Source organism: Pelecanus crispus, chromosome 6 (genome assembly GCF_030463565.1).
Source record: "Pelecanus crispus isolate bPelCri1 chromosome 6, bPelCri1.pri, whole genome shotgun sequence".
NCBI lineage: Eukaryota > Metazoa > Chordata > Aves > Pelecaniformes > Pelecanidae > Pelecanus > Pelecanus crispus.
Window position 1 is genome coordinate 35,168,340 of NC_134648.1, and position 27,704 is coordinate 35,196,043.

At 44.6% G+C, this 27,704-nt stretch overlaps 1 protein-coding gene across 4 annotated transcripts in view; it reads right to left on the reverse strand.

Moving 5' to 3' along the window:
• The window catches only part of SUSD6 (sushi domain containing 6), a 90,840-nt gene that overhangs the window by 23,363 nt on the left and 39,773 nt on the right, over positions 1-27,704 (reverse strand). For 3 of the 4 annotated variants that reach the window (XM_075711844.1, XM_075711846.1, XM_075711845.1), the window contains exon 4: positions 24,797-24,826. The exons of the other annotated variant lie outside the window; for it this stretch is intronic. In XM_075711844.1, coding sequence (XP_075567959.1) covers positions 24,797-24,826 — 30 coding nt within the window. The remainder of the gene's footprint in view (positions 1-24,796; positions 24,827-27,704) is intronic. 4 annotated transcript variants of the gene reach the window in all.

Here is a 27,704-nt window from a genome sequence, read left to right on the forward strand (position 1 = left end):
CACTGCTCTCCTTCCACTGGGAGGTGGAACTCAGGCAGACACCACCAACCTACACAACACCCAGCTCCCCTTTACCCAAGAGGCCAGCTTGTGCCTACCTTCTAACTCCAGTTCTGCTATGGTTTATTCTGACACTTGACACAGGTCATTGCACAGTCATGAATCTGCTCAAGAGGTGGTCCTAAACTCTGAAGGGACATGGGAATCTCTAAAGTAAGAATTTTAGAGTTTAGAACAGAGCCTTGTCGTCTTATGTGTGCATGGAAAGATCCCTACGCTAGCCAAGTCACTTTAAAGCTCTGCCCTGGTAGGCCTCCTTCGTTCACTAATGAGCCTTTTGCAGCCGATTCATTTTTCATCCTTTCAGCAGGAGCAGCTGTTGCCTCTGACTCAGCCTATCCAAAAAGTACTAATTTGGAAGTTTGGCCAAGGCTGATCTAGTAACGGCATGCACACAGGAGATCACTTTGTGCTAAGCATTGTTCCACTTTCATCTGTGTGGAAACCGAACTGGGAAGCTCAAAGCCTGAAGTTTCCTTCTGCAGTACATCTACAGAGAGATTTGCTAGGGCAAAGTGGGTAAGGACAGCAATCCTGAAACCTCAATCTGATACATCAACACACACTGGAGAATACTTTTTTATCCTGCCATGTGCCATTTCGCTTTTGACCTTTGGCTCTGTTCAGGACCATTGAACGTATCAGAATCTAATATCTGGGCAGATTTGTTTATCCTTTAAGAATGACTCATCTCTGTCATGGGACTCATCAGAACAAGCACTCAATTTACCACTGGCTGGGCAGAATTGCAAAGAGTTATTATTCCTGTCTCACTGGAAAGCATCTCTTAAGCACACTTCATATTTTCATTCTAGATGTGGTTAGGCTAGCTCTAAGTATTAAGTCATCTTTCCTGCTGGCTTTACAGGAGCTCGGCATCGCAAGTAACTTTTCTGCAGAGTCTGTCAAGAAAACAAAAACAGCCCCACTTGAACACTCCTCAAGTCATCCTATTCAAAGTGGGAGGCACCTCAGACTAGAGTGACAGAAGTACTCCACATGGCAAATGTAGCTTTCCCAGAGACCACAAAGTCTTAGAGCCTCCCAGTTATGCTGCAAGTTCAACTATTCTCAGCTACATTTTCTTGAACTGATACAGACTCAGTCCAGACTCTAATAATTCAAAATCTCTAAGACACCCAGAGTGAAGTTGAAGAAGTAAGTTTCAAAACAAAGAAAGAAGTTTCTTCTACTAAGAGCTGGCTGCGATACACCTTTCTAAATTGCCCAACAGTTTAACAGTGTTGAGCAATTTAAGAGCTATCGAGGTGATAGGAGGGAAGGTGGTGTCAGACCCTGTATAACCTGCACTGAAACTTAACAGCTACTCAGTATGTGGTCTTCTCTATTTACGGGCAATGCAAGTAAATGGAGAGTAGTTTTTGGAAAGAGGGGAGGTAACCTAGCGAAGCTATCGGTAAGCTTGCTTGGTGACTGGAGCGTGACTAGCAAGAGGCATCAAGGTCTGGTGGGATGCTGCTGCTACTTTGATTTACTAGTCACAGAAGACACCATCAGTTCTGGCAGAACAGGCAGAGTCCCACATATTCCACCCACTCCGATTCCGCTGGGGATCAAATGGCACATGGAAAGTAAGTGGCAACTTAGTATAATCCTTACAAATACAATGTATAAAAGTTAGATTTTCAGCCACCTCCTTTGAGAAGACTGTCTCATTATACAGATGTAATAGTTTCAAAGTGTTTGTTTTCATACCTCCATTTTCCCAGTACCTACCAACAGCTCTAAGCAACTCAATGGATATGAATTAGCAAATTGCCTAACAAGTTGTATTAGCAAATTGTCAAAAGCATATCTGGCAGCAAACATGAAGTCTTCCTTTCTGTCTTTCTAGCTCCAAACACCACAGGGTAAACAAAGCTGAAGTGAAACAAGCCAGGATTGGGAAACAGTTCAAAAAAACAAGCTCCTTTCACCGCTGGCAAGAAAAGTGTTCAGAAAATATGTGTAGAAGGAGTTCTCACCCTTTGAAATACTACTTGCCCTTTGACGCTTTCACTATAGCCATTGGAATCAAAGCACAGGCAAGTCAAAATACCCAGCTGAAAAAGCATGTAATAAAAAAAAGGTTAGAGGTAGCAACTGCCAAGACAGGACCTGTTTGTAGCCCTAGATGCCTGACAAAAACATAAGAAGAGATGAAATACCATTCCTTCCATTTGACATAAAAAGAGATTATAAAACATACAACCCAAAACCCCACAGTATAACAATTTTCAAAACAAAATCTTCAGGAAAGAGACCAGATCTCAAAGACTGCTAAGCTTCAGTTCTGCCTCTCTGCACTTTGCTGGTTTTGAGCAACAAGAAACACAAGACTATACATATTCTTTGCTTCTTATTTACATTCCCTGGTAACCTAGACAGGTTCTTTGTTCTGTAACAATTAAAACACCAAGTTAAAGCTTAAAAAAAAAAAAAAAAAAAAAAGGAAGCAAACACTCTCATAATGCTTTATTATGGGGTTGCTTTTGCTCCTTTTCTGGTGTTTCTGGAGCACAGCTGGCCTGACAGATGCTCAAGAGCCTTGGAGACACACAACTCCAGCTCCTACCTACTGCCACAAAGCCAGCCAAAACACATCCTATCACTGACTTAGATATTATGGATCCTTACACCAGAGGCTGAAATTTTGAAGCAGAAGACACTGCAGCTTAGTGGCTGGAACTAAGGCTGAAGCACAAGGGACCTAGGCCTAGAGACATGCTCCACCAATAGTTAACCTGATGTTCTGCCTCCCTGCCTCAGCTTCCCTCTTCAGAGAGCTTTCCTGCTTGCCTTCATGAATATATGGTTTCAGGTGGTCTGGAGAGGCCAATGTCATGATTTAAGGGTCCTTGTCACCAATATAATTAATTTCAATGACAAAGATTTGCATATTAATTTGATTGCTTTAATATTTGTGTATTCTTTTTCTATACGAGGAAAGTCACCACAGACGCAGGATTTCAGTTCAATAGTTCTTCCACACACTGGTCTCTGGCCAGGAATTTACTTGAACCTTTATTGCCATAAACAGGACTAACACATGGCTAGGGACACATATGCTGCATTACCATCTTGCAGTGTTACTGACTAGTTTTAACTCCATGAGGCTCCTTTTGTGACAGCTGGTTTTTTTATGTTATGTGACATTTCATTAAGTTTCATGTACTGTTTTGAGGCACTTGTTTACTCAGCTCTCTCAAGTGGCTTCCTTCAGCTATATCTTATCTATACAGCATCATCAGTCATGTCAGAGCAGTTCTTGCTAAACCAGCAAGAGTATTTCTCAGGGCAACATGCAGTTAAACAGGATAACAACAGTGTGAAAATGCTTGACTGAGTTTTGACTGCATAAAGTACCCAGAATCACTATAGCATTTTACCTGGATCACTCTTGGCTTTGACAGGGCAAGCCTGAATGATACTATTACGATTTGTTGCGAGCCAGACCTTGGGGTCTGTGACACTGCCTTATTGAAAAGAAGAGACTGTTGCAGGCCAGTTTCTTCCAGACAACTCAGCTGATTTGCAGATGCTGCTGGCAAAACCCTGTTTCCTTGAATACCACAAGAACCAAAACAACATGTAACCATTTTCATTGCTTGTTGTCCTATGCATTTTCCAGCCAGCATTTACAGCATCAAGTTGGAAAAATTTCAAGTGCCTCTTCAGATTCTTACAGTTTTGCCTCCTCCTTCCTCAAGTCCTACTGCTCCCCATCACCGCCATCTTTCATCAAACATGCATGAGAAAATTCCCACTCAGCTCCAGCATTCCCTCGCATCAGACAATAATTTCAACTCCTGTTTCAACTACCTAGCTCCATAAAAGAGATGGTGTGGTTAGCTGGGGTTTTGGGGGTATGTGTGTTGTTTTTGTTTGGGTTTTGTTGTTTTGTTTTTTGGTTTTGTTGTTTGGGGTTGGTTTGTTTGTTTGGTTGGTTTTTAAGCATTTACCTGTTAGGACAGTTTTTGTACTTTTCAGTGATATTTCAGTAAAAATGTTAGTGCATAACAACAACAGTATCCACTACATTACTATTTGTTCCTTTTTGTCTAAATTCTCAATCCAGCAGGACGATATTTCAAATTTCTTTTCAAGATGTGCAGAACCATCTTATCTTCACTGGGAGATACAGAAAACATATCAGAATGAAATGCTAACTTTACATTATAAAATGTCATTATAACAACTCAATTCTACGATATTCTGAGAAACAGGATGAGGTGGGAAGGCCAAATTATTCCAAAAGACAAATAATTGTTTAAAGGAAAAAAAAAATATTTTTTTTTTTTTTAGGTTCTTAATCTCCTAGAACTTAAAAATCCCTTTCCCTACTCTGGTCAACACAGAACACATCTCATCTATAGACACTGATCTAGCAGACAGATTTCACAACACCTTCTTCTGACTCAGCCTTTGGAAGGGAAACATAAGCAAAAGCAACTCGCAGAGGCAGTCAGCGCAGGGTCCTGCCAGGAGCCAGCAGCTCTCACAAGAGTGGCTGACAGGGCCCAGGTGGGGCCAAGAGTGACAGCAGCCAGCCCCGCTCCCACAACAGGCAGCCCCAGGCAGTGCTGTGACCAGGGCATGGCGTGGCAGTTCACACTGGAGGGTGCCTCTTCGAAAGAGGGGGCAATCCACCAGCTGAGTAGGAGACTTGAAGTACACATAACCCAGCAACCGGGCACTGTTCTGTGATCATCAGCACAGGTCAAAGGTGCTCATCCTACCTGACCCTCAAGGCAGAATGGTGGGCACTCGTCCGAGAGCAAAGGCTGCAGCTCCGGCTGGAGGGTCTGCATCACCTACCCCGGCTGTGGCTGATGCCTCCACCCAGACAGAGCTGCTGAAGGGAGAGGCTGCAGTGCAGACCTCAGACTGCAGGAAGTGCCTAGACCTTTTCCTGGGGCATAGACAGGTGGCAGACCTGCCTGCAAAAGGTGTGCCCACGTGGAGGACCTCCTGCAGCAGGTGGCTGAGCTGAGAAGGCTGCTTAACATCAGGGAGGCTGAGAAGGAGTTAGATAGCTTGTTCCAAGCACAGTCTGCAGTGGACCTGCAGCCCACGGCCAAGCATGCCAGAACTCCCACACTGGCACACACAGAAGGGAGGGGGACCAATAATGAAGAAGAATGGATGGTTGCAATGGCAAGGACCAGCAGGAGGAAGAGACTTCCCCCGAAGCCTGAGGTGCCCTTGCAGAACCACTTCGCCACTCTGCAGACTGAAGAGGAAAGACCTGTCACGCCAGGAGAGATGCTGGAATCCAGTAAGGCAGCCCAATCTGCTCCCCATTTAACAACCAGCACAACAGTTGATTGTAGTAGGCCACTCTCTTCTGAGAGGTACCCATTTGCTGACCCAATGCACTCTCTAGAGAGGCGTGCTGCCTACTGGGGGCTCATATCAGGGATGTCACCAAGACACTACCAAGCCTTGTATAGTCCACTATTATCCACTGCTGTTGTTTCACCTGGGCACCAGTGATACAGCCAGGAGCAGTCTGAGGAGTATCAAGAAGGATTACAGAGCTCTGGGAGCAGCAGTAAGGGACTCTGAAGCACAGGCAGTTTTTTCGTCAATCCTCCCAGTCAAAGGGAAGGGATTTGAAAGGGCCAGTCAAATCTGGCAAACCAACAAAGGGTTACAGGACTGCTGCCACAGCCAGGGGTTCAGCTACTTAGGCCATGGGACTCGCTTTGAGAAACCTGGTCTACTAGGGGGCTGATGGGGTCCATCTGTCAGAGGAACATCTTCAGTCATAGGCTTGCCAAGCTGAAGAGGGCTTTAAACTAAAGTTGCCAGGGGAAGGGAACTTCAATCCATCCCACTCCTACCAGTTTGATGCCAGTGCCAGCAATAGATGCCCAGAGCCTGGAGAAGGGTCTCAGGTCAGCAGGAGAGCACCCGAAGAACAGCACAAAAGAATTCCAGCCACTCCAGCCAGTAAGTCAGCTTCATTGGGGACCCAACTTAAATGCCTGTATGCAAATGCACATTATTATGGGGAATAAAATAGAGATGTGTGCACATCTGCAGGGCTGTGACCTTATTGGCATCACAGAGACATGGTGGGATGGCTCCTATGACTGGAGTGTTGGAATGGAAGGATACAGGCTCTTTAGGAAGGACAGGCAGGGAAGACAAGGAGGGGGTGTCACCCTTACATCAATGACCAGCTGGAGTGCATGGAGCTCCTCCTGGGGATGGATGAGGAGCTGACCAAGAGCTTATGGGTCAGCATTAAAGGGAGGGCAGGGACAGGTGACATTATAGTGGGGGTCTTCTACAGGCCACCCTACCATGAAGACCGAGCAGATGAGGCCCTCTATAGACAGATAGGAGCAGCCTCACATTCATAAGCCCTGGTCCTCATGGAGGATTTCAACCACCTCAGTATCTGTTGGAGGGACAACACAGCAGGGCATAAGCAATCCAGGAGGTTCCTGGAACGTGTTGACAATAACTTCCTTCTCCAAGTGATAGAGCATACAACAAGGAGAGGTGCTATGCTGGACCTTGTTCTCACCAACAAGGAGGGGCTGGTGGGGAATGTGAAGCTCAAGGGCAGCCTTGGCTGCAGTGACCACAAAATGGTGGAATTCAAAATCCTTAGGGCACCAAGGAGGGCGCACAGCAAGCTCACTACCCTGGACTTCAGGAGAGCAGACTTTGGCCTCTTCAGGGATCTGCTTGGGAGAGTACCATGGGATAAAGCCCTGGAGGGAAGAGTGGCCCAAGAAAGCTGGTTAATATTCAAGGATCATCTCCTCCAAGCTAAGGAGTGATGCATCCCAGCAAAGAGGAAGTCAGGCAAAAACGCCAGGAGGCCTGCATGGATGAACAAGGAGCTCCTGGACAGACTCAAACACAAAAAGGAAGCCTACAGAGGGTGGAAGCAAGGACAGGTAGCCTGGGAGGAATAGAGAAAAGCAGCCAGAGGTCAGATTAGGAAAGCTAAACCCCGATAGAATTAAATCTGGCCAGGGACATCAAGGGCAACAAGAAAAGCTTCTTTCTATAGGTACATCGGTGATAAAAGGAAGACTAGGGAAAAATGTGGGCCCTCTCTGGAAGGATATGGGAGCCCTGGTTACCCAGGATATGGAGAAGGCTGAGGCACTCAACGACTTTTTTGCCTCAGTCTTCACCAGCAAGTGCTCAAGCCACACCGCCCAAGTCACAGAAGGCAGAGGCAGGGACTGCAAGAATGAAGGACTGCCCACTATAAAAGATACGGTTTGAGGCCATCTAAGGAACCTGAAGGCGCACAAGTCCATGGGATCTGATGAGATGCATCCGTGGGTCCCAAGGGAACTGGCAGATGAAATTGCTAAGCTACTATCCATCATATTTGAGAAGTCATGGCAGTCCTGTGAAGCTCCCACTGACTGGAAAAGGGATAACATAACCCCCATTTTTATAAAAGGAAAAAAAAAAAAAGGAAGACCCAGGGAACTACAGGCCAGTCAGTCTCACCTGTGTGCCTGGCAAGATGACAGAGCAGATCCTGCTGGAAACTATGCTAAGGCACATGGAAAATAAGGAGGGGATTGGTGACAGCCAACATGGCTTCACTAACAGCAAATTGTGCCTGACAAATTTGGTGGCCTTCTATGATGCAGTTACAGTGTTGGTGGATAAGGGGAGAGCAACTGACATCATCTGCCTGGACTTGTGCAAAGCATTTGACACTGTCCTGCATGACATTCTTGTCTCTAAATTGGAGAGACATGGATTTGACAGATGGACCACTCAGTGGATAAGGAATTGGCTGGATGGTTGCACTCAAAGAGTTGTGGTCAATGGCTTGATGTCCAAGTGGAGACCAGTGACAAGTGGCATTCCTCAGGGGTCAGTATTGGGACTGGCACTGTTTAACATCTTTGTCGGTGACATGGACAGTGGGATTGAGTGCACCCTCAGCAAGTTTGCTGAAGACACCAAGCTGTGTGGTGTGGTCAACACACTGGAGGGAAGGGATGCCATCCAGAGGGACCTTGTCAGGCTTGAGAGGTAGGCCCATGTGAACCTCATGAGCTTCAACAAGGCCAAGTGCAAGCTCCTGCACATGGGTCGGGGAAATCCCAAGCACAAATACAGGCTGGGCTGAGAATGGATTGAGAGCAGCCCTGAGGAGAAGGACTTGGGGGTGTTGGTTGATGAGAAGCTCGACATGACCTGGCAGTGTACGCTTGCAGCCCAGAAAGCCAACCATATCCTGGGCTGCATCAAAAGAAGTGTGGCCAGCAGGTCAAGGGAGGTGATTCTGCCCCTCTACTCCACTCCCGTGAGACCCCACCTGGAGTATTGCGTTCAGCTATGGGGCCCCCAACATAACAAGGGCATGGACCTGTTGGGGCAAGTCCAGAGGAGGGCTACGAGGATGATCAGAGGGGAGGGCTGGAGCACCTCTCCTATGTAGACAGGCTGAGAGAGTTGGAGTTGTCAGCCTGGGAAAGAGAAGGCTCCAGGGAGACCTTAGAGCAGCCTTCCAGTACCTGAAGGGGGCCTACAAGAAAGCTGGAGAGGGACTTTTTACAAAGGCATGTAGTGATAGGACAAGGGGTAATGGCTTTAAACTGAAAGAGGGTAGATTTAAGTTAGATGTAAGGAAGAAATTCTTCACTATGAAGGTGGTGAGGCACTGGAACAGGTTGCCCAGAGAAGCTGTGGATGCCCCCTCCCTGGAAGTGTTCAAGGCCAGGTTGGATGGGGCTTTGAGAGCAACCTGGTCTAGTGGAAGGTGTCCCTGCCCCTGGCAGGGGGGTTGGAACTAGACGATCTTTAAGGTCCCTTCCAACCCAAATCATTCTGTGATTCTAAGACAGTAGAAGAAATTACAAGCCCATCAGCTAAAAACAACATAATCTTTCCCAAACCATGCAAGAACAAAGCAGTTTCAAGCAGTTCCTTACAGAAAAAGAGCATTTCAGATGCTCCCCAGGAAAGAATGCAGTAGAGGAAACTGTTGCAGCATGCCTGAATGCCACAGGAAGTGCTCTGCTGAACACAAACAGGGGAAAAAATTCTTGAGCATTCCCAGCTCCTGTAGAGCTGGGACCAGAGCTTGGAGGAATTCTGAGAACACCCTGGGGAGCCCTCACACTCACACAGCTGGATCCAGATCTGCCTCCCACGTCATAACATGAACACATGTGGCAGGAAGCAAGTATCCAAATCCCAGTTCTTCCCTAGTATCAGTGTTCCCATCTAATAGCCCCTCAACCTATCAAAGAAAAAAAAAAAGCACATCTGTTTTTTTCCAGTAAGAGTGCTTATACTATCAAAACCTTAAACCAGGGGAGGGCAGATTACGCTTTTTGCTTTTCTTTTGCTCCGTGTTCTCTTACCAGAGGCCTCAGTGCTACTACTACCGCCAGGGTAAAGTTTCTGCAGCTAGATTTCCCTCCCCCTACAGATCCAACTGCTGAACCTGCCTTACACACACCTTCCCAGGTCTCACTAGGCTTCTGCCCATCAAGCCTGGCTCCAACCAGACATCTATGGGCCCTGGGCACTGATTCAGCAAGCCTCATTTCTGTGAAGAGGCAGCTCACAAGCAGATCATCTGACACTTTCAAGAAAAAGGCAAGATCCACAAGATCCCTCAACACATAGGACACCCCCTATCCTAAAAGCTGACCGACCCCATGCATGTTCCAAAGTCACTTTTCCAAGGAGTTGAAGCAAGCACCTCGTGCATTGGGCTCCCCAGACAGAGGGTTCAATTTGTGCTCAGTTAGTTCTGAGGCACTAGACATCCACACAGAGCTGGCAGATATGGCACAGGGCCTTCAGGAGACCTGTGCCCTTCCAGAAAGGCAGCTGAAGGGCAGGCCAGATGTGCAGGCCACTGACTCCAGCCCACTCTCAATCACTGTGTCTACATCTGAACACTTCTCATGTTAATTCAACATCCCTACTGCCATTTCTAGACCATCACCCAGCCTTACCTCCATGTCCCCTATAGGATTCAGGGTCTCTCTATGCTCCATGAATTCCCTGAACTGCAAAGTCTCTCCTCCCCATTTAAATAGACATTTCACAAGTTAATGCATTTTTAATTTCTCCCTGCAGCAGATGTTCAAAATTTCTCCCATTGCACCCTCTGGATTGTAGTTCAGCAGAGAGGCAATAAACCACTAAGTGTTATGGCCAGATGGAGTTTACCAGTTGACACAAATGAAGACCCCAGACACAGCAAATATAAACAGTACACATATAGTACCCCTACACCAACTGTTTCCACAATGTAGTAATTCCATGCCAGGCTACACTATGACGTCTCCTCAGCTGCTCAGGGGAGCTCAGTCTACCAGAGGGTTTGGTGAAAATGCCACAGACAGTGCTTATAGGTTTTTTGGTAGGGGAGCGAAAGCTTCCCATGTAACTTTGAGATAAGTTTACTGTATGGTTCAACCTCTTGCCAGTTAGTGAAGTTTCGCACACAAAGTAAATGGAAGCCCCAAAGAATCATGCTAAAAATAGCAGAAATACTGTCCCCACGAGAGACTCACTTGGAAACTCTCCCAACTATGTATATGCAGGCTCCTTGAGAACACTTAAACAACAGATACAGATGTCCTGTGCCTGAGAACTAGTGGGAAAAACCAGCAGGGAGGGAGGTTATTTTGATGCTGATAAATTAGCATCCAGACAGTGAAACAGAGTTCCAGAAAAAATCAAGAGTCCATTTACTACCTATCAGTTACTGTTCTGTAACTGATCTCTTTTTCACAGCAATATAGAGAATTTCAGAGAACAGCACATACATTTAGTCAGGAAGAATAAACATTACAGGGGTAACAACATAAACAGAAATCGGAGCGCTCCAAACCCAAACTTGATCACTTGGGTCCAGTTTGTTAGGAACACATGGTATCTTGAACATAGACCATCTAGGAAGCCTATGGATCAACAGCAGGTATTACAAAGCCATTCTGATACTAAAGACAGAAATAGTATCTCCCTTACCCAGAGTTTTTCCTGGTTTTGTTAATTTGTTTCCCCATCTCCTCCGTATGCTTGGGGAAAATGGGATTTGAAGTCTTTTACAGGAAGGAAGGAACAGAAAACCCCTGTCTTACTAGTAAAAGGCAACAGGCACTGCAGAGCCATGTTTAGCAGGCAGCAGAGAGCTACCAGGACAAGAAGCAATATAATGATTCCACAGCCCCTTCTGTCAAGCTTGTGGTAATTTTCCTTTCTTCCAACCTCCTCTATTCCCGTACAATTTGCTTAGCACACGGGAGTTACTTCCTCTCACCAGATGCATCCCATCAAGCACCGACACTTCAGAACTTTATTCCCATTGCCAACACAGTTATAGTCAAAGACTTTCCAAAGGCTGTTGCATTCAATTTCACAGTGCTGATCATGTTAGACAGCCTGCAGTGCCATCCTTTATTCTGCCCTTGTCCACCCCTGCCTTTCCTATTCACTTTTTAGAAAAGACTACTTTAGCCATACTTAGCATCTAGGATGCTATTCATAAGAACAGCTATATTCTGACAGTTGACATGGAGAGCAGAGGACAATACTCCTAGGAGACAGCTCAGCCTCAGTGGAAAGTAGCTCAAGTTTGGGGAAGAAGAGAGAAGCGTTAGAAGTATCTACTTCCCAACTGGACTACCTCATAATAATTTGTATCTTTCATCAGGGTATTAATGAAATACTGAACAGCCTGACCTAAACTTAGAGTTTCTCTGTGTCCTCTCCTCCCAAGTACATGCTCCTCCTCCCAAGTCAGAGCACTCAACTGGAGTTTGACCACACATCCTCCAAGCTAACACCACATTCCCCCTGTGTGTATATTGAAGAGCCTTTTAAAACCTCACAAGAGGATCTTATGTTAGGATCAAAGTACAAAAAGCCCTTTTCCAAAACTTCTGGATTAGATCCTTTCACCAAGTACCCAGGGATTTCAAAGTTACTGTTTCTAAAATACATGTTCAAGACCTAGCACTGCCAAGAAATACATTTTTCATTATCCCAAAGGGTTACCTGACGACAAACCTTAAAATAGGTTCTCAGTTCTTAAATGGATGCTGCAATCATGCAAAAGGCCATTTTGTGGCTAAACACGCCATTATACTGTATCAACTCCTACGAGAAGTAAAGGTGACTTCCCAAGAAGTAGAAACAGAATTTAATTCCTAGAAAAGGAGGGTGTTCCTCAAAAGACAGACCCACTGCTCTTCTCCACCCTCTTTTTCTTGGTATCTTGCCTGAGGATGAGGGCAAAGGCCTCCCAAGGCCTGGGAAGGGTCACCTGGATTATGACACTGGATTTTTCTTTTCTCCATATTTTTCTTCCTAGCCAGTATGGCTGAGTAGAAAAGGGAAAATTCCCTTCATTAATGAGGTGGGTGGAGGCGTCTGTCTTATACTAAATGCCATGATCTACTTTCATAGCCCTGCCCCCACAGCACCAGAACTTAAAGCCATGAACACAAATCAGAGCAACCTAGTTATTGCACACCAAAGCTGTCGCTGTCACTCTTATTCTCAGGGTGGAAGAGACAATCAGACAGTTGACATTTACTCTTTAGCTCACAGAGTAAACAGAAACCAAGTCACAATATCTCTTTCGGTGCTCCATAAAGACACTGATCCCACACTATCCTGCAATAACCACACTGCCACGCTTAGCATCCCTTCTGCAGTTACTCCACAGGGAAGAGTGAGCTACTCAGCTGCACCTGTGTTTTCCTCTTAATAGCTGTGCTTTTTGAAGTTATCCCTTCCTGCTCCTCTTAAACTTCTCATCAGCAATGAAAGTCACCCCAGTGTGTAGAACACACTCCAACAAGAGCATTCCTCCGTAACAGAGGCGGTTTGTGATCATGTACCTTCTTATTCAGGAGCACATACCTCTGCCAATTACAGAAACTGCTTGCACTGGAAAGCAAAACACACATTTAAGACTCCATTTTAAACACAATTAAAGCAGTTTGAAAGTAAGACGCTGTCATCATGTGGCAGGCAGAACTATTATTATGTGTTCTGAAGACCACTGCTTGGAAACTTCTAATCCCAGCCTAGCACATTTACAGGCAACAGATTTCCAGTCTAGACTCTAGAAAAAGATCCCAGAAAAGTAGTTTTTCCATAATGCTCCATTCCGAGAGGAAGTCATGCGACTGCAGCTACAAAATTAGGACATATTAAGGGACCTGGCACTCCTCAGTAAAAATGGTTAAAAACATTCAAAAACAAGGTTCACAGCAATGGAAACATAACGTGGAAATCCTGTTGAGCAATCACAGGCTACTAGACTGAAGTGAGTTCCTGTCTAGAAGTGCAAAATACCTACACAGACAGAACTATGTTGTAGTCAGGGAGATCTCCAGAGCTGCGATAGCCCACAGGAACAGGAAGAATGTTTTTTTGAAAAAGGTGCTTCTAGGACAAGGATGAACAGCTACTTTTGTCCTACAGCATCTGTATTGGCTCCAGCCAGGGGACATGCTTGTTCCATGGTTGGGCACCTGATGACACTTACCAAAACATGGTATGTTGCTTTCAAACACTCCTCTTTGTGACTTTACAAAAAGGGCCACAAGAAACTGCCTCACCGTTGCTGCATAAAATTGCTTTATTCAGCATACTATTTTCTAATAAGTCATGCCCTGAGGAGCCCTCACACTGGGGCTCATGCTAATGCTGAAGATAATAGAAAAGCCTGTTGCTACTGGGCAAACTGGGAACACAGAAGCATCTTTCCAGGTAGAATTGCAGCTGGAGACTTAAGCTTCCCTCCATCAGTATTCAGGGCCCAGCCGGCTCTGGCAACATGTCTGTTCTCATCACAGAACTGGACAAGCTGGAAATATGAAGCTCTCCTGTACTGCTGGTAGACTTTTAGTACAGATAATTAGTATTGTCTGGGCATACATACGCACGAAGAGGAAATGAAAAGGCATATGCCTTTACCCTGCCTTCCTGAAACAACTCAGAATGGGCTGTTATCACTGCAAATTGTTTAAGGGGGTGGATTCATGCCTTCTTCCACATGCTGCCTCAATCTGCTTACTAGTCAAGTAACCTTTGGAGAAAGCTAGCTTCGGTCTCGATTCATGGATTTCCAGATGTTACTTGTTGTTCTGTTACGCAGAGTAATCTCATGTTACTCAGTCATCATGGGAATTTCGCAGCTCTCCTTCAGTACTGTATTGCCTGCAAATTTAAGCAGCACGATACTAAATCCCTCTTTCAGATTGTTAAACACATTGGGCAAAATTTTCAGCAGTGCTTGCATGACTTAAGACATCCTCTCCCAACCGATTACCAGTGGGACATAAGCACTTTGGAAAATTTCAGTTGATGGTAAACATATCTGACATCAGAGCCATCCCACCAGATATCTTCCCTAATTTAAAGAAGATGCAATGCTATTTTTCTTTGCAATTTACTTGCTTAGCTGCCATATCATTTTATAAAGACCAGTTTAGGTTGACAAAAGAGCAAACAATGTAGTGGAAACTAAACTATACCATCAAGAAGGGAGGAATTTCTGACACAAGCTTTGTTATACAAAAATCCTTTTCTGGCATTCTGCCCCATCTCCTTTCTCCCACCTCATGCATTCTTGATGCTTGTTACACAGAATCCCATTACCCTGTTCAGCCATTTCCTTTCCATATTTGTCTCTATTTTATGCTGACAGGAACAAAAGAACGAACAACTTTATTATAAGGATCTATTTGAAAGTCTGTATCTCTCTTGCTTCCCTGCATTCAGAATTGCATCTTCTTGCCCTGGTTTCTGCCCTCCCAGTACATCAGAGGCATATTAATTCAGTTCTCTTAACATCTATGGACACAAAGCACTTGCGATGCAGGATACAGCAGTTAAGTTCTTACTCATGTCTTCAATTATTTTTACTGAATTGCCTCTTCTTCTTTTAAAATTTGCAGTCTTGTTAAAAGTACATTTGAAAAAACCCACAAGTTTGCTGCTAGCTATTTCCAAGTAATTAAATTCATTAATCCAAACAGGGAGCAAGGGAAATAAGACTACTTTCTCCTTCATGCTTTTTTCCCCTCCTCTTACTCCATAATAATTATAAATGCTCTAATCCCACTAAATGTTATGACCAGCACTTATTAATTCGATTTTTTGCCGCCTTTATCTTTCTCTTGCAAGCCTTAAAGCAGTAATTGCCCTGAAATTGGAAAGAATGACAGAGGGTTCCCCCTAAGTAAACCTAAAATTTGATCAGCCCCTCAAGAAACCAGGCTGATTATTGTTTTCTGCATTCTTTAGTTCCTAGGTTTTTAGTTCACAGCATTCAGATTTAGTTTTATTTTTTCTCCAGCCTGCTTCCACCATAATACTGAATATTTCATTTCTGTCATCATTACCAGAAAAGGTGTTTCAAAAAGAGGATGCAGAAACTCACACATCCCAAAACCAGCCACACAAAGATGCACAGTAGCTAAGTTTAACTGCAAATTCAAAAGCCTTTGCAGTTAGAGCTGGTTGCACAGCGACTCAGTGACTAACTTCCCAAGGAGGCAGCTGGCAGATTTGCATAGCTGTGTCTGCTGGTGCATTTGCAGAAACAGAAAAAAGGAGAGGACAAGACAGAGTGACCATAGCGACTTGTGGCTCTGCCACCCTGTGCTTTCTGTCCAGCTCACCTGAGGCACAGGGCACCCAAAAGCTCCCCCTTCGTTCAGTGTGGGTTCAACTGAGCATCTAATGTTCAAGACGCTCCATCCTTGTTGAAGTTTATAGATGGATGTGTGATCTACAGAAATAGGCAGATTAGAACAGGCCTGGAGATTGGTAGGGTTAGAAATATGCTGAATGCGCACACACATCTTGTCAGCAGCTATCATGCTCCTGGAAGGCCTTCCACAGTCCTGTCTTCACACAGAGAAGTTAAATGCCTCCCTTCCTCAGCACACCAAGTACCCTGGTGTTTGCAGAGGAAACTGTACTTCTGCTCCTCCTTGATGCCCTGGGGGACAGCTTATCTGTGGCCCAGGCCTGACACCTCTCTCAGGAAGAGCTACGCAGTTCTTCCAGCCCGTCTCCGGCTGTTTGTCCCCATGCAGGACTGGCTCGTGGCCGCTCTCAGCGGTGCCCAGAGCAAGGGGCAGCCATGACTCAAGCCAGCGTTGCTTTGCAAAACCACTTGGTGAACTATGCCCTACATGAACACACAAGAGAAGTCCTTATGGGCACATGCAAAGATTAAGGCCTGTGAACACTTCAACCTATGCATATAATGTCTCTTCAAAACAGACCCTTTCCTTCTTATTCAACAGTTCAATACACAGCACTAGCAATACCACTGAGGACAAGGCTCCAGGCCACCACGAGGATCTTCTGCTACATGGCTTCCAACCATGCTCATGACAGTCAAGCCAAAGGGGCTCCTGGTTTTGGACACTGTTGGTCAGCTACTAATTTTAGGACTCATACATGGATGAAGAGGTTGCACAAAGTACTCTTGCCTCTCTCTGGCAGGCAAACAGACAATTCCCTTTATTCTCTTGCCCCAGGGACCAGATGACCAACCTGCCTGGCCTGACCTGTCATTTCTACAGCTAATGGAACTGGAGAGAAGATAGCAACTGCAGGGATTTTCCACTAGAGCCCAGTGTGCCCAGCGTATGTAGGGCCTTAACGCAAGTTTCCAGCACAAGCAACATCAGAAAGGGAAAGTGAACTTAGTGAAAAACGAAGATCAACTGAATATTGATCTGAGGTGAAGGTAATGCAACAGAGTTATATGAGTCAAGAGTTAAGTTTCACCAGAGGAATTTTTGGTTTTAAACAAGACCTTACAAAAATACAATTGTTTTTCCATGGAATCACCCTGAAATCCTGTGCCTGGGTACAGCAAGTGTTTTTTGGTACCACAAGAGATGTGGAAGGCAGACAATGAACAGGATGTGTGTGCTGCCCATTTCCTTTGGTTGAAATACACGAGACAAACTAGTATAATTACCTTAACTTCTTCCTCTAAGCATGACTTCAGGATACTTCTCTAGCATACAGTTGTGATCCCAACACAGACCCTTTAATTTAACTTTTCCATTAGGAAATTCTCAGTCACTCCAAATCAGCAAGAAAGAATGCTATCAGCGACAACTTCACATCTACCAGCCCACATTCAGGCCAATAAACAACCAGCCTCCTTGCAACAGCAACATCCAACTTTTAACATGGTGTGGCCACCTTCACCAACCCTTCAGGATCCACACATACGGGGCGGGGGGGTGAGGGGAGCAGAGATAGCCAGAAAGCAGTTTTTCAAGTAACAGCCAAAATAACCTCCCCTCAGAAGCTGGGGGCTGTGGTAATCCCCTTTTTGAAATGCTAATGTCATTACAACCATAGCATCAGAAGACAAGCAGTGGGGCCTGGGTGACAGAGCTTCCGCTGTGCCCTTACACAGATGATTTAAGCTGAGCCTTTTGTAACTCTCCTCCCCAAAGCTCTCTGCCCGGCATCATGCTTGACAGGAGCTGCAGCTGCTGTCCAACCCTCCCGAGGAGCAGGGGTGGAAAGATCAAGCTGATGAATTCATGCGTGCAGGGTGGGGGCCCGGGGCACAGCAGCCGTACACCACAGCCTTGTGTTCTCCAAATACGCACATGAAGACAAAGATGGGCTCGAGGAAGACTTGAAAAATAGGCAAAGCAAAAGGTCCCTAACTGCTCTCTTGCTACTGCTAAACAATTGCACAACAGTAAAAATCATTACAGCTGGTCATTAGACTCGGCACAACAGATATTGGTACAGGAGAGCACAGCTCAAAGAAACTAATCAACATAAATACATCTATCCTCACAACCCCAGGAATCAGCTCAGCCTCAGGGAAGAATCCCTCCCATGGAGAAAGCTATTCCAAAGGGATGGAGAGCAGTCAACTTCCCTGCAGAAGCAATTGGAACTAGTTGCTGTGGGGAGATCGGAGACCAGACCAGGCATCACAAGTTTCATCCTGCCACCATGCAATATGTAACAACTGACAGATGGTTACCAGAGGGCTTTCTAGTTTTGTTTTCAGTTTAGCGTTCAGTTTGCATTGCCTCTGACACCAGTCAGGGAATCACCAGGGAAAACCAATTTCAAGTATTGATTCTGGTTTAAATACTACAGGATTTGCTGGGAGAAAAAAAAAAAAGAAAAAAGCTTTTCCTACAACTTACCATTTCCTACTGTCTCCCAGAGAGCCTCCCATTACAGGAGAAAAGGGAGACCACCACCACAATGGCTGAGAAGTAAATCAAGTTAAGTTTTACACTGGGTGAAATACAGGTTAACTGGAAAAGCAAGCTACAGACTGAAACAACATTTGCCCTCCACAAACACTGCTGCCTTTACAGAAATTCCCACTTCACTATGAGATTGGGTGAAGCTACTCTAACACCACAGAAATAACATGTAAGAGCACCAAATCCCTCTGCTGGAAAAAAACCAGGAACTATTTCACCTTGAAAATTCAGTCATCCCACTGCTGCTTAGGTGTTTGAACTCCTACCTATAGAGAAGTATCTGCATTTAATGAGGAGGCCAGCCTCTATCACCAGAGAAAGAAGAAAGGTGACAGACCACTCTGGAAAGGGAGATGTGTTTGGTTTCGTTTGCACAGGGTGCACACTGGCAAGCAGCTTTGAAACGCTGCCACTAACCCCAAATAATTTTTAAATGATTCAGTTCTGCAGGCACCCTCCCTTGTTGCTACTAACCAATGTCAGGAGAAAAATTTCCTCCATTTAAAGCAACTAATTAAGTTAAGAGTTCAGTGGATGGAAACAGACTTAGTGATAGATGTTTCCCTGCTGTCAGAGGATGCAGAACAGACATTCATTTTCACCCTCTCAAATTGCTCCATGGCACCCAACACAGCCAAGCACAAAATACTCCTGACCTGCCTTGGACAAGCGTCAGGTAGCCCGAGGTATGCGGTAAAATAGTTAAGTCTTTGCTCATCCTGACTGTAGTCAGAGCATGAATCTCCTTACAACACACCTAATTAGCAGCTTCTACCAGTCTCTCTTGGTTTTACTGACAGCAAGAATCAAGGATGCTAAAAGCAGTCCTACCCATGCACCGGATGACAGGCTGCAACATCCTCTTTCCCCCATGCAGTCATACCACTGCCCACCCAATGACTCAACTCTTACACGGGATCAGCTCATGACTGGAAAGAGCTGGTTAAAGTGGGACCAAACTTGACCGAGGCAACACTGACAGGAAAAATAAGAGAAGGGGGGGAAAAAAAAACCCACCACCAACAAAATGCTCTGAAAAGGTGCTCCAGCCACGAGGAGTCTCCATGAGGAGCTGGAGGCACGTGCCACAAGGCAGTCTGTTCTCCAAGGTGCTGAGCAGGCAGAACTCACAGGGGCTAACCTCTTCTGGCACAGCACCCGCACTGCACTTCAAGTGTGTTCGCCCACCAGAGGAATCACCAGCGGACAGTGATCCGGCCACCACTGCATGCACCTCCTCTCCCACACGGCAGAAACGCGCTAACAGTGCCTGACTGCCAGTCCTGCAATCTGCCTCAGACCAAACTTGCCAACTATTCATTTCACCACCACTTCAGTGACATAAAATCGAACAAGGATCCTGTACCAATAGAGAGCTCAGCTCTCCCAGCACTGTACATCTCCCCCAACTATTCTAAAAGTGAAGTCTAGCTGACTAAATGCCACAGAGGAAACAGCTACCGTCAAAGCACAAACTGTCAACTTAAAGATAACATTTCAGTATTTAAGAAGTAAATGCAAATAAAGAGATTCAAAGTGGGAAGGCCCTAAGGTTAAAATTATGCTAGCTCAAGGACATCACATTTCTACATGAGTCACAGCAAGGCTCATTTCTGCTTTGGGCTACTGGCAGTAACATTTGCAACAAGACTAGCTTGTTGGGAAAGACAAAGAAGTGGAGGACTAAAAGAATACAACTGAAAAAACCAAACTTGCCATCTCCATAGACTTCACTAAGACTTCCGCTCAGAGGCAAACTCATCACCGCTTGTGACTATGTTCAGATGTTTCAGCTTACATATTAAGAATGAATAATTTCCTCAGCTGAGAGAAAAGTGACAGTTGAACCTAAACACTCAAATGATAAAGCTTTTTTCTTTTCTTAGTATCTCACAACCTAGGCCAATTACGCCCAAGAAAGTGTTTAAAATGAAACCTGAGGGTTGTTCTCCAGGAGCATGCAAAGGTTACTTTTGCTAGGGAAAGCAAAACCAGCAACAGAATGGAAGAAGTACTAGCTTTAGGATAATACAGAACATTACAGTTATGGTCCTTTGCCTGTGCTAAAGAGAAGTAAAGGTGTGCTGCAGCATAATGCATGGCTCGGCACAACTCTGACAGTACTGGTTCTTTTCAAGAAGCACATCAGTGGGCCTAAAACTTGAACTACTGGAGATGGGTTACACAGCAGATGCATTGCCAGGACTCTGAGTTTCAAAGTTAGCTGCTCTGAAGGTAGGGGTGGAATGGGCTAGAGGAAACAACATTAGAAACCCACACTTCTCCCCTCCCAGCCAGGAATAAATCCACAACTGTGTTTTTTGTATAACACACCAGAAGTATGTTCCTAAAGGTCTCTGCAGCATCAGGTAAGTCTCCTGGAGATAAATCTCCAGGATGCTGATGGTCCAGAATAGAGGCAGCACCAGAAGTCCCTAACCCACTCTGATGTAACTTCATTCCACACATACAGTGGCACACAGACCCCACCTGGAAAGCAGCACCATCAGCAGGTAGTGATACCTTGGTGTTGACAAGGATCCAGGGTCTAGCAGCTTTAATAGGTTTATCTTGTTTACAGGAAGGGTTCCTCTACACAGTAGGTGTAGCAGCCAAAGAAATGCAGGATGGGGGAGAAAAGCAAAGCAGCTTTTTAACTATAAAACTGAACACAAACTAAGAAAAGCAGAACTTTCTGAGAAATTCATGGCTATTTAACTAAACATGGCAGCAACTTCCACTTTAAATTCCTCCCTGTGTCTTGTTTCACACATAGTTGCTATATGGTCTTTTGCAGTTTCTCTCCCCCAAAGATCCCCAGCCATGATGTTAGAGCACTTGTAGGCAGACACAGCCAGTAGGCTCCAGTAACTGGCATCTTCACCCTGCTGTGCTCCTGCCTTGAGGCTTCAGTCCCTGGAGGGCACATACACTTTGTAACCCTCAAGTTCTTAAACTCTGTCAGTGTCTCATTAGTCAGTCCTATTGCATATAGAAAAGCCTCAAAAGCCTGATGTTGTAAAGGCATATCCTGCATCCTCCTGCATTAAGACACTCTTACCTAACCATTGGGGAAAAAACAAGAAACTCAAACCACACAGACATATATATATGTATATATATATGTTTCTACTAGAGTCCTCCCTCCCAAGGCCATACTATTCTCAACCATTCTAATCTGCTTGCATAACTAAAACACTACCTTCTTTCAGGACTTACACTACTTAAACCAAGCCACTAATTGGCTTTTTAAACCACAAGGATCTTTTTCACAACTCCACCTGTGGAAACCTTCACCTTCCTGTTTTGCTGCACTCCTCTGTCCCCCTCCTCTCCTTCCTAGAACCTTATTCTGCCCTTCATCCTCATTCACCTTCAAGCTGTTCTACCACCTTCCTACAAATCTCAATTCACTTCTAGTCCTTTTCTATGCCTGAAGAATCTCCAGATAGCTCCATTTCCTTCCAAATATTCTAGTCCTATCTAAAATAGAAAGGCTTCACCTGTGTCTCAGCAGCTGACATATCTGTTGAAGAAGAAAATGCAAAGTTGCCTAAACAACAAAATTGCTAAGATCGCAAAACAGTTTTTTTCTTTCTGATGCGTAGTTTTATGGGTGCCGAAGGGTACATTTGACACAAAACTCGTTATACACCATGTTGGTCTTTCTCAGGACATAGAAAATGTTTCTTCAAGCCAGAAAAACAGCAGCCACCTCTGGCTTTCTAGTTATGACTCTACATGTGTCAGGCCTACCATGTTTCTTCCCTGTCTGTGGGCTGAAAACTCAACACAGTGTCCACCAGTGGTGCTTATCTCACTCTACAGCAGGGCAACATTTTTCAAATCAGACATGCTTCTCCTTTTACTGACAAAGGAAGAGATATATCTCAAAAGCAGCAGTAATGTTTCTGCTCTCAAACAAGAAAGATTCTCCTCATTGAATCAAGATGACTGGCTAGACCTAAAGTGTTGAGCCCACAGGATTTAAAGATGCTCTTTTGTTACCCTACTGTTTAATTCTTTGGCTTCTGCTTCCCCTGAAATGCTTCTTACCATGCCAAGCAGATAAATGCACTTATCCTTGCATTCACAGGATTGGCCCTATAGAGAAGGAATACAGGAGGCATCCAGCACCAGCCAGGCCAAGGTACCCAAGCAGTGAGGGAGCATCCCCACAAACTCTTGAGGTCAGGCAGTGTTCTCAGCACAGGAACTCCAAAAGTTTCCCTCCTCCTTCTGTAATAAAAGGATCACTGTACTAGGCTGGGCCAAAAAGCTCATTTTATTCTTCAACAGTTTAGCAACAAGCCCCCTCTAGCCCAGTCCACCTAGCCCATCCCATAACTCACAAGCAGCCCCATACCTAAGGGGTTACTTCAAATCCCTTCAACAACATCTGGAAGCAAGCAATTTGCCAGTCCTTCAACTCCAATACAACACTTTGCAGAAGCAGAACCTCAGGGGAGTTCCTGCTTGCAGAGGAAGATGAACACTCCCCAGAGGTTTCATTCATTAAAAGGAAAGTGGGTTTTTTAGATGCAGATCAGTGCACACAGATAAGCAGGTACGACCTTTTGATACAATGCCATAATCCTGTCACTGGGTTCCAGTTACTCTCACGAAGGTACAAGCATTTTTGAGCTTGCTGTTCAAGTGCCTTCAGTGCCCTACCTTCACTCTTGACTATCAGCAGCTTGTTACAAGCAGTGTTTTAGCAATCCTCATCTAGACACAGATTCCTGGGTTTAAACTCAGGGCCTTGACAGATTCAGCCACAAAAGCTGAAGACTTGACAGTCTACAGCTACCCATCTTGCCCTACCACTTGTTTCCCCCTTATCACCCATGTAAACATGCTGAGGACATATCTACTCCACAACTTTACATACCACACACCAGCTATTCCAACAGTATTTGCAGTAACAGCCCCGGCTGAAGTTTGCCACAGTTCGAGAGCAAATTTACTTCTTGTTCTGCCATCCCCGCTGCAGAGTCAGTAATAGCTGGTAGCATAAACAGGAGGTGGTAACTGCTTGTGCTGCTACAGTTAAACATAAGGGCTAGAGAAGCAATGGCAGACATAAGTTGCACAGATGAAAAACATTCAATATATCCTAAAAACATAATGCCTTAGCTGCAATGGTAACAGTTTAGGACTCAAAAGGGACAGCAGTGGCACAGGAATTGTCAAATGGCACAAGGTGATAGCAAGCAAACTTTCTGCTGTCCCGCTGTCAGGACTTTTCCCATGAGACTAGGGACAAACCCAAACTCTTCCCAAATGATTGGCTCAAGTAGATAAAAAGGAACAACTCAGTGATAGAAGGAAGCTGCATAAGAAGATAGACATCTGTATGTTCAGCCTAGCAGGCAGCAATCATCAAGGGACACCAGGATGGTGATGAGTCAGAACCGGGACTGAAGTTCACAAATACTTTCTCTTGAAGAACAAACCATGGATGCCATTCAGTGCCCCTCCTGCTTCCCTCTACAATGAAGCTCCTACCAGTTTCCATCTTTCTCATTATAGCCTAAGAAGCTGAGGTGAGTTGGACCAGACAGCTCCCAAACTATTTCCTGAAGCAGCTTATTTTCCTGCTAGCAACCACGGCCAAGAACTGAAGACCCTTTAATACTATGTGTGTGTGATACCAGTCTTGCCAGAAGTAAAATTCAGGCATTGGATAAAAATCCAGGATTCAGAGGATTCCATCAGCTCTTCTCCCACCTCCTACTCTCTGAGGACCAAAATTTGTTGGTGGTAAAATTCCCCTCCCACACCTTTAAATAATTCATTATGAATCCATTCCCCTCAGATTCTGTTCCTGTATTCCATTTTTTTTGGAGGACAGGGGAAAGTTCAGACTAAGCAGATCAAATTTCAGAGTTCAACAAAGATTTACACAAAATTTTATATGTTTAGAACAGATACAGAAGCCAAATATGCTTCCTGATTCATCCCAAAGATACATACATCCATAACATGCACACAGGAAAGATTTTAGACTTTTTCTGAGCACAGGAAATGAAAAGTAGGAGTACCCAGTGGAATATATCCAGAGTCATGCTCTGTGATGAGATGTTCACCTTTCTTGACTAAAGGAAACAAAAGTTTTTTTGCCTCAGCTTGCCCTCCCTGTCCTCTCAATCCTCTCTGTCAGCCTCTCAAAACTCTCACAAGCAGCATCTTTCTCTGCGTTTTAATGAAATATTTATTCTATTTGTTTTTTCTTGAGTCATTTGAAGTTAAATGCTATAGAAGGCATGGGGATCCCTTCAAGCACAGTGAAACATATGGAGTTGACCTCCCTCTCTCAAACTGAGGGCAGTCATCTTCCCCAAATACAATGGAAATGGGGTACAGAGATGGACCTCAGCTTATCCAACACAAGTATAATGGGATTCCTAACTCATAGCCACTTATATTAACCAGTAAAACATCACAAGCAATTCTCATAGTACAGCAGTGAATGTAAGTCTACTCACATGCAGGTCCTTTGGATTTGTTGTGCCAACCTAGGACAGACAAAAGGAAAATTCAGGATTACTGTTATGCTTGATTTAATTCATCCTTCAACCATTAGAATTGGTTAAAATTAAACAAGTTGTGTGGCTTCTTGAGATCCCTATTACTCCCTTCAAGCCAGTTGCTTAAATAACACTGCTTGGATCAGTGTAGTAACACTGTGAATATTATTATTATTTTAATAGTCTAATTCTGGGCCCATCTGCATCTGCTTCCTGAATTCCAGGCCATTATTCTGCAGCTCCTCATCATGCTCTCCCATACCACTCCGCTTTTACTGAGTTCTCCAAAGGGACTGGAACTGGAAAGAGGAATTGCACCTGAAACTGCTCCCCCTTCTCTCCATGGAGAACTATACATTTCTTTGGGCTGACACTGCAATTACTCCAAACCCACACTTACATGAGGCATGCAGGTTAGAAGCAAGATCCTCTGTTCATGCGTGACACCTCCCCACACTTCTGTCTGGCCATCCAATGTTATAGTGTCCTTGTCTTCATGACCATTGAATTCATCCCTAGCTGTATAAACGCCTTCCTTTCAGCTACATAATTAGAGACAAAGGAAACCTCTGCTTTGCACAGATTCCCAAAGAATAGGAACAAGTCTGAATCTGCTCGATGACTGGAGTGCGCTCTAACAAGCTGTTCTATGCAATGCAAACAAATACCAGCGGTATCCAAGAGCTTCTGTACAGAATAACCTTGGCACTGAAAAGACCTTAGAACAGCAAGCAGCAGATTGGCTGCATTTGCATCAGAGACAACACACAGGAATGAAGTCGTTTCAGTTTATTCAAGCTCAATTTATCACTTTAATGGCAATCCTAAAAATTAAAGAGCTAGCTTTATAGCATTCCACACGTGATCAGCCAACAAAAATCAGGCTGTGTCTAAATCTAAATGGACTTAGATTCACCGAGCCTGCATTATTATTAATTTTTAAAGGTTAATATTTAAACTCTTTCCTTTATGGGTATTGATACTTGCTTAATTCAGGATGTTTAATACTTTTACCAACACCTTTACATGCATTTCCCAGGACCAGGTGATGCTATTATCGATAATGAAAGGCCCAACCTATGTTTTGATGGGTTTCTGACAGAGCTGGTTATGAATCCAAGAGAGATTACACCATTTGGAACACAAATGATAGGAAGCTTTCAGAGTATTTTAGAGACTATGTGTTAAAATTTAATGAACAACTTATTCTGGTCCACTGTCACCCTTCCAAAAATAGCCTGGCCAGACAGGAGGACCATTGCGAATGATATAAACACAAGGCCTTTGAGAGTTTGGGAATAAGAGCCAGAGATTTGGCGGGGGGGGGGGGGGAGCGCGGAAATCACAGTAACAAAGAAAGAATGGAGAAGCTTTATCTGTAGAAAAGCAGAAAAAATGGATGTTATTGCTCCTCTCCACCACTTCAAAAATTCCCCATCTCTATCTATCTCCCATCCCAGCTTTTAGCTACATTCCAGGTGAACCCTCAAAGAAAACGAAAGAGTTTCAGCATTTCAGGTCCTTGCTTTCCAAGTCTCCCCACCTGCTCATTCCTTCATTATTTCCCCCAACTAATCTTGGAGAACTTGCCAGACGGGAAAAAAGGCACAACAGTGATAAAGCTCAAAAAATATTTCTGAACAGCACTGAAGTTTCCATAAATCCTCCTCTTCTAATACAGCTTCATTGCTTGCCCATCACCAAATGCTGCATTTGTTTTGTGTTAAAATATGTGCAGCGGCTATTTTTATATTCATGGACATCTTCCTGTGAAAAAGGAGCAGTTTCCCCAAATTCTGCAGTGTGCTTAGTGACTAAGCAACTTACCATACTTATCTCATGACACTCCAGGATATTTGGATAGATTGCTTGAGACAAAGCGCTGAAGATTTTTCTTAAAAATCCATGCATAAATAAAAATCAATTTATTACCAGAGAACAGACTAGATGCTTGCTGACTGGAAATGAGTCTGCCCTCTGCATTAACCACGTGGCAAAGAGAACACATTCCTGCCCAGAACATGAATATATCTCTAAGCCTCATGGAACCCAAGCAATAGAATTTCTACACAGCAAAATTATTGCAATACAATATACATCATATGGTTTTAAACATACGAATCACAAGCTCTGCTTTCTCACTGAGAGATGAGCCAGCCATTGTCTCCATGCTTGTCTGTCTTTTTATGAGAACATTCTTCAGCTTTTGTAGCAACCGTGAGCATGTCACATTGGTGCCACATTCAAGATAAGCATTATCACCAAGAGATTTAATACAATCTCTTGCTTCATGTTAACATCACTTTGCTCTGCGGGCTCTGAATGATTTTGCTATGTAAAGTAATAAAGTGAGGATGGTAGGGCAGCTGGGGGACAAAGATAAGGGAAAGATGATTTTCCAAGCACCTCACCAGTACTTTTTGTTTCTCCATCTGGCTCTCCGCTCCTCGGCCGATTTGCTTATAAACGTTACTCATGGCTGGCATGCTGCTGCAGGTGCAGCTCTCCAGGACCATGACGCATCTCTGAGCGCCCCATCCCTCCCAGCCATTGGCAGTTAGGTTGCTACCTCTCAGTCTCAAAAAACCTGTACATGGAAGTGCTCCTCAGGGAGCTCTTCCCCTCCCCCAGGGTTTTTTCCCCTACATGTCTTGCCCTCTGCTATGATCATGGGCTCCCCTCCACACGGACTCACTTTCTCACTTCCCCTACAGGAAACTGTTCATGCCTAGCCACTATAATCCTATTTAGCTGATGATCTGCCTTGATCAGTTTACCACAGCTGGTTTCAGGTCCTGAAGCAAAAGGAACAAAAAAGGGAAACAATGCAGAACCACTCTCGGGTCTTCTGACATGCTTAACTAGT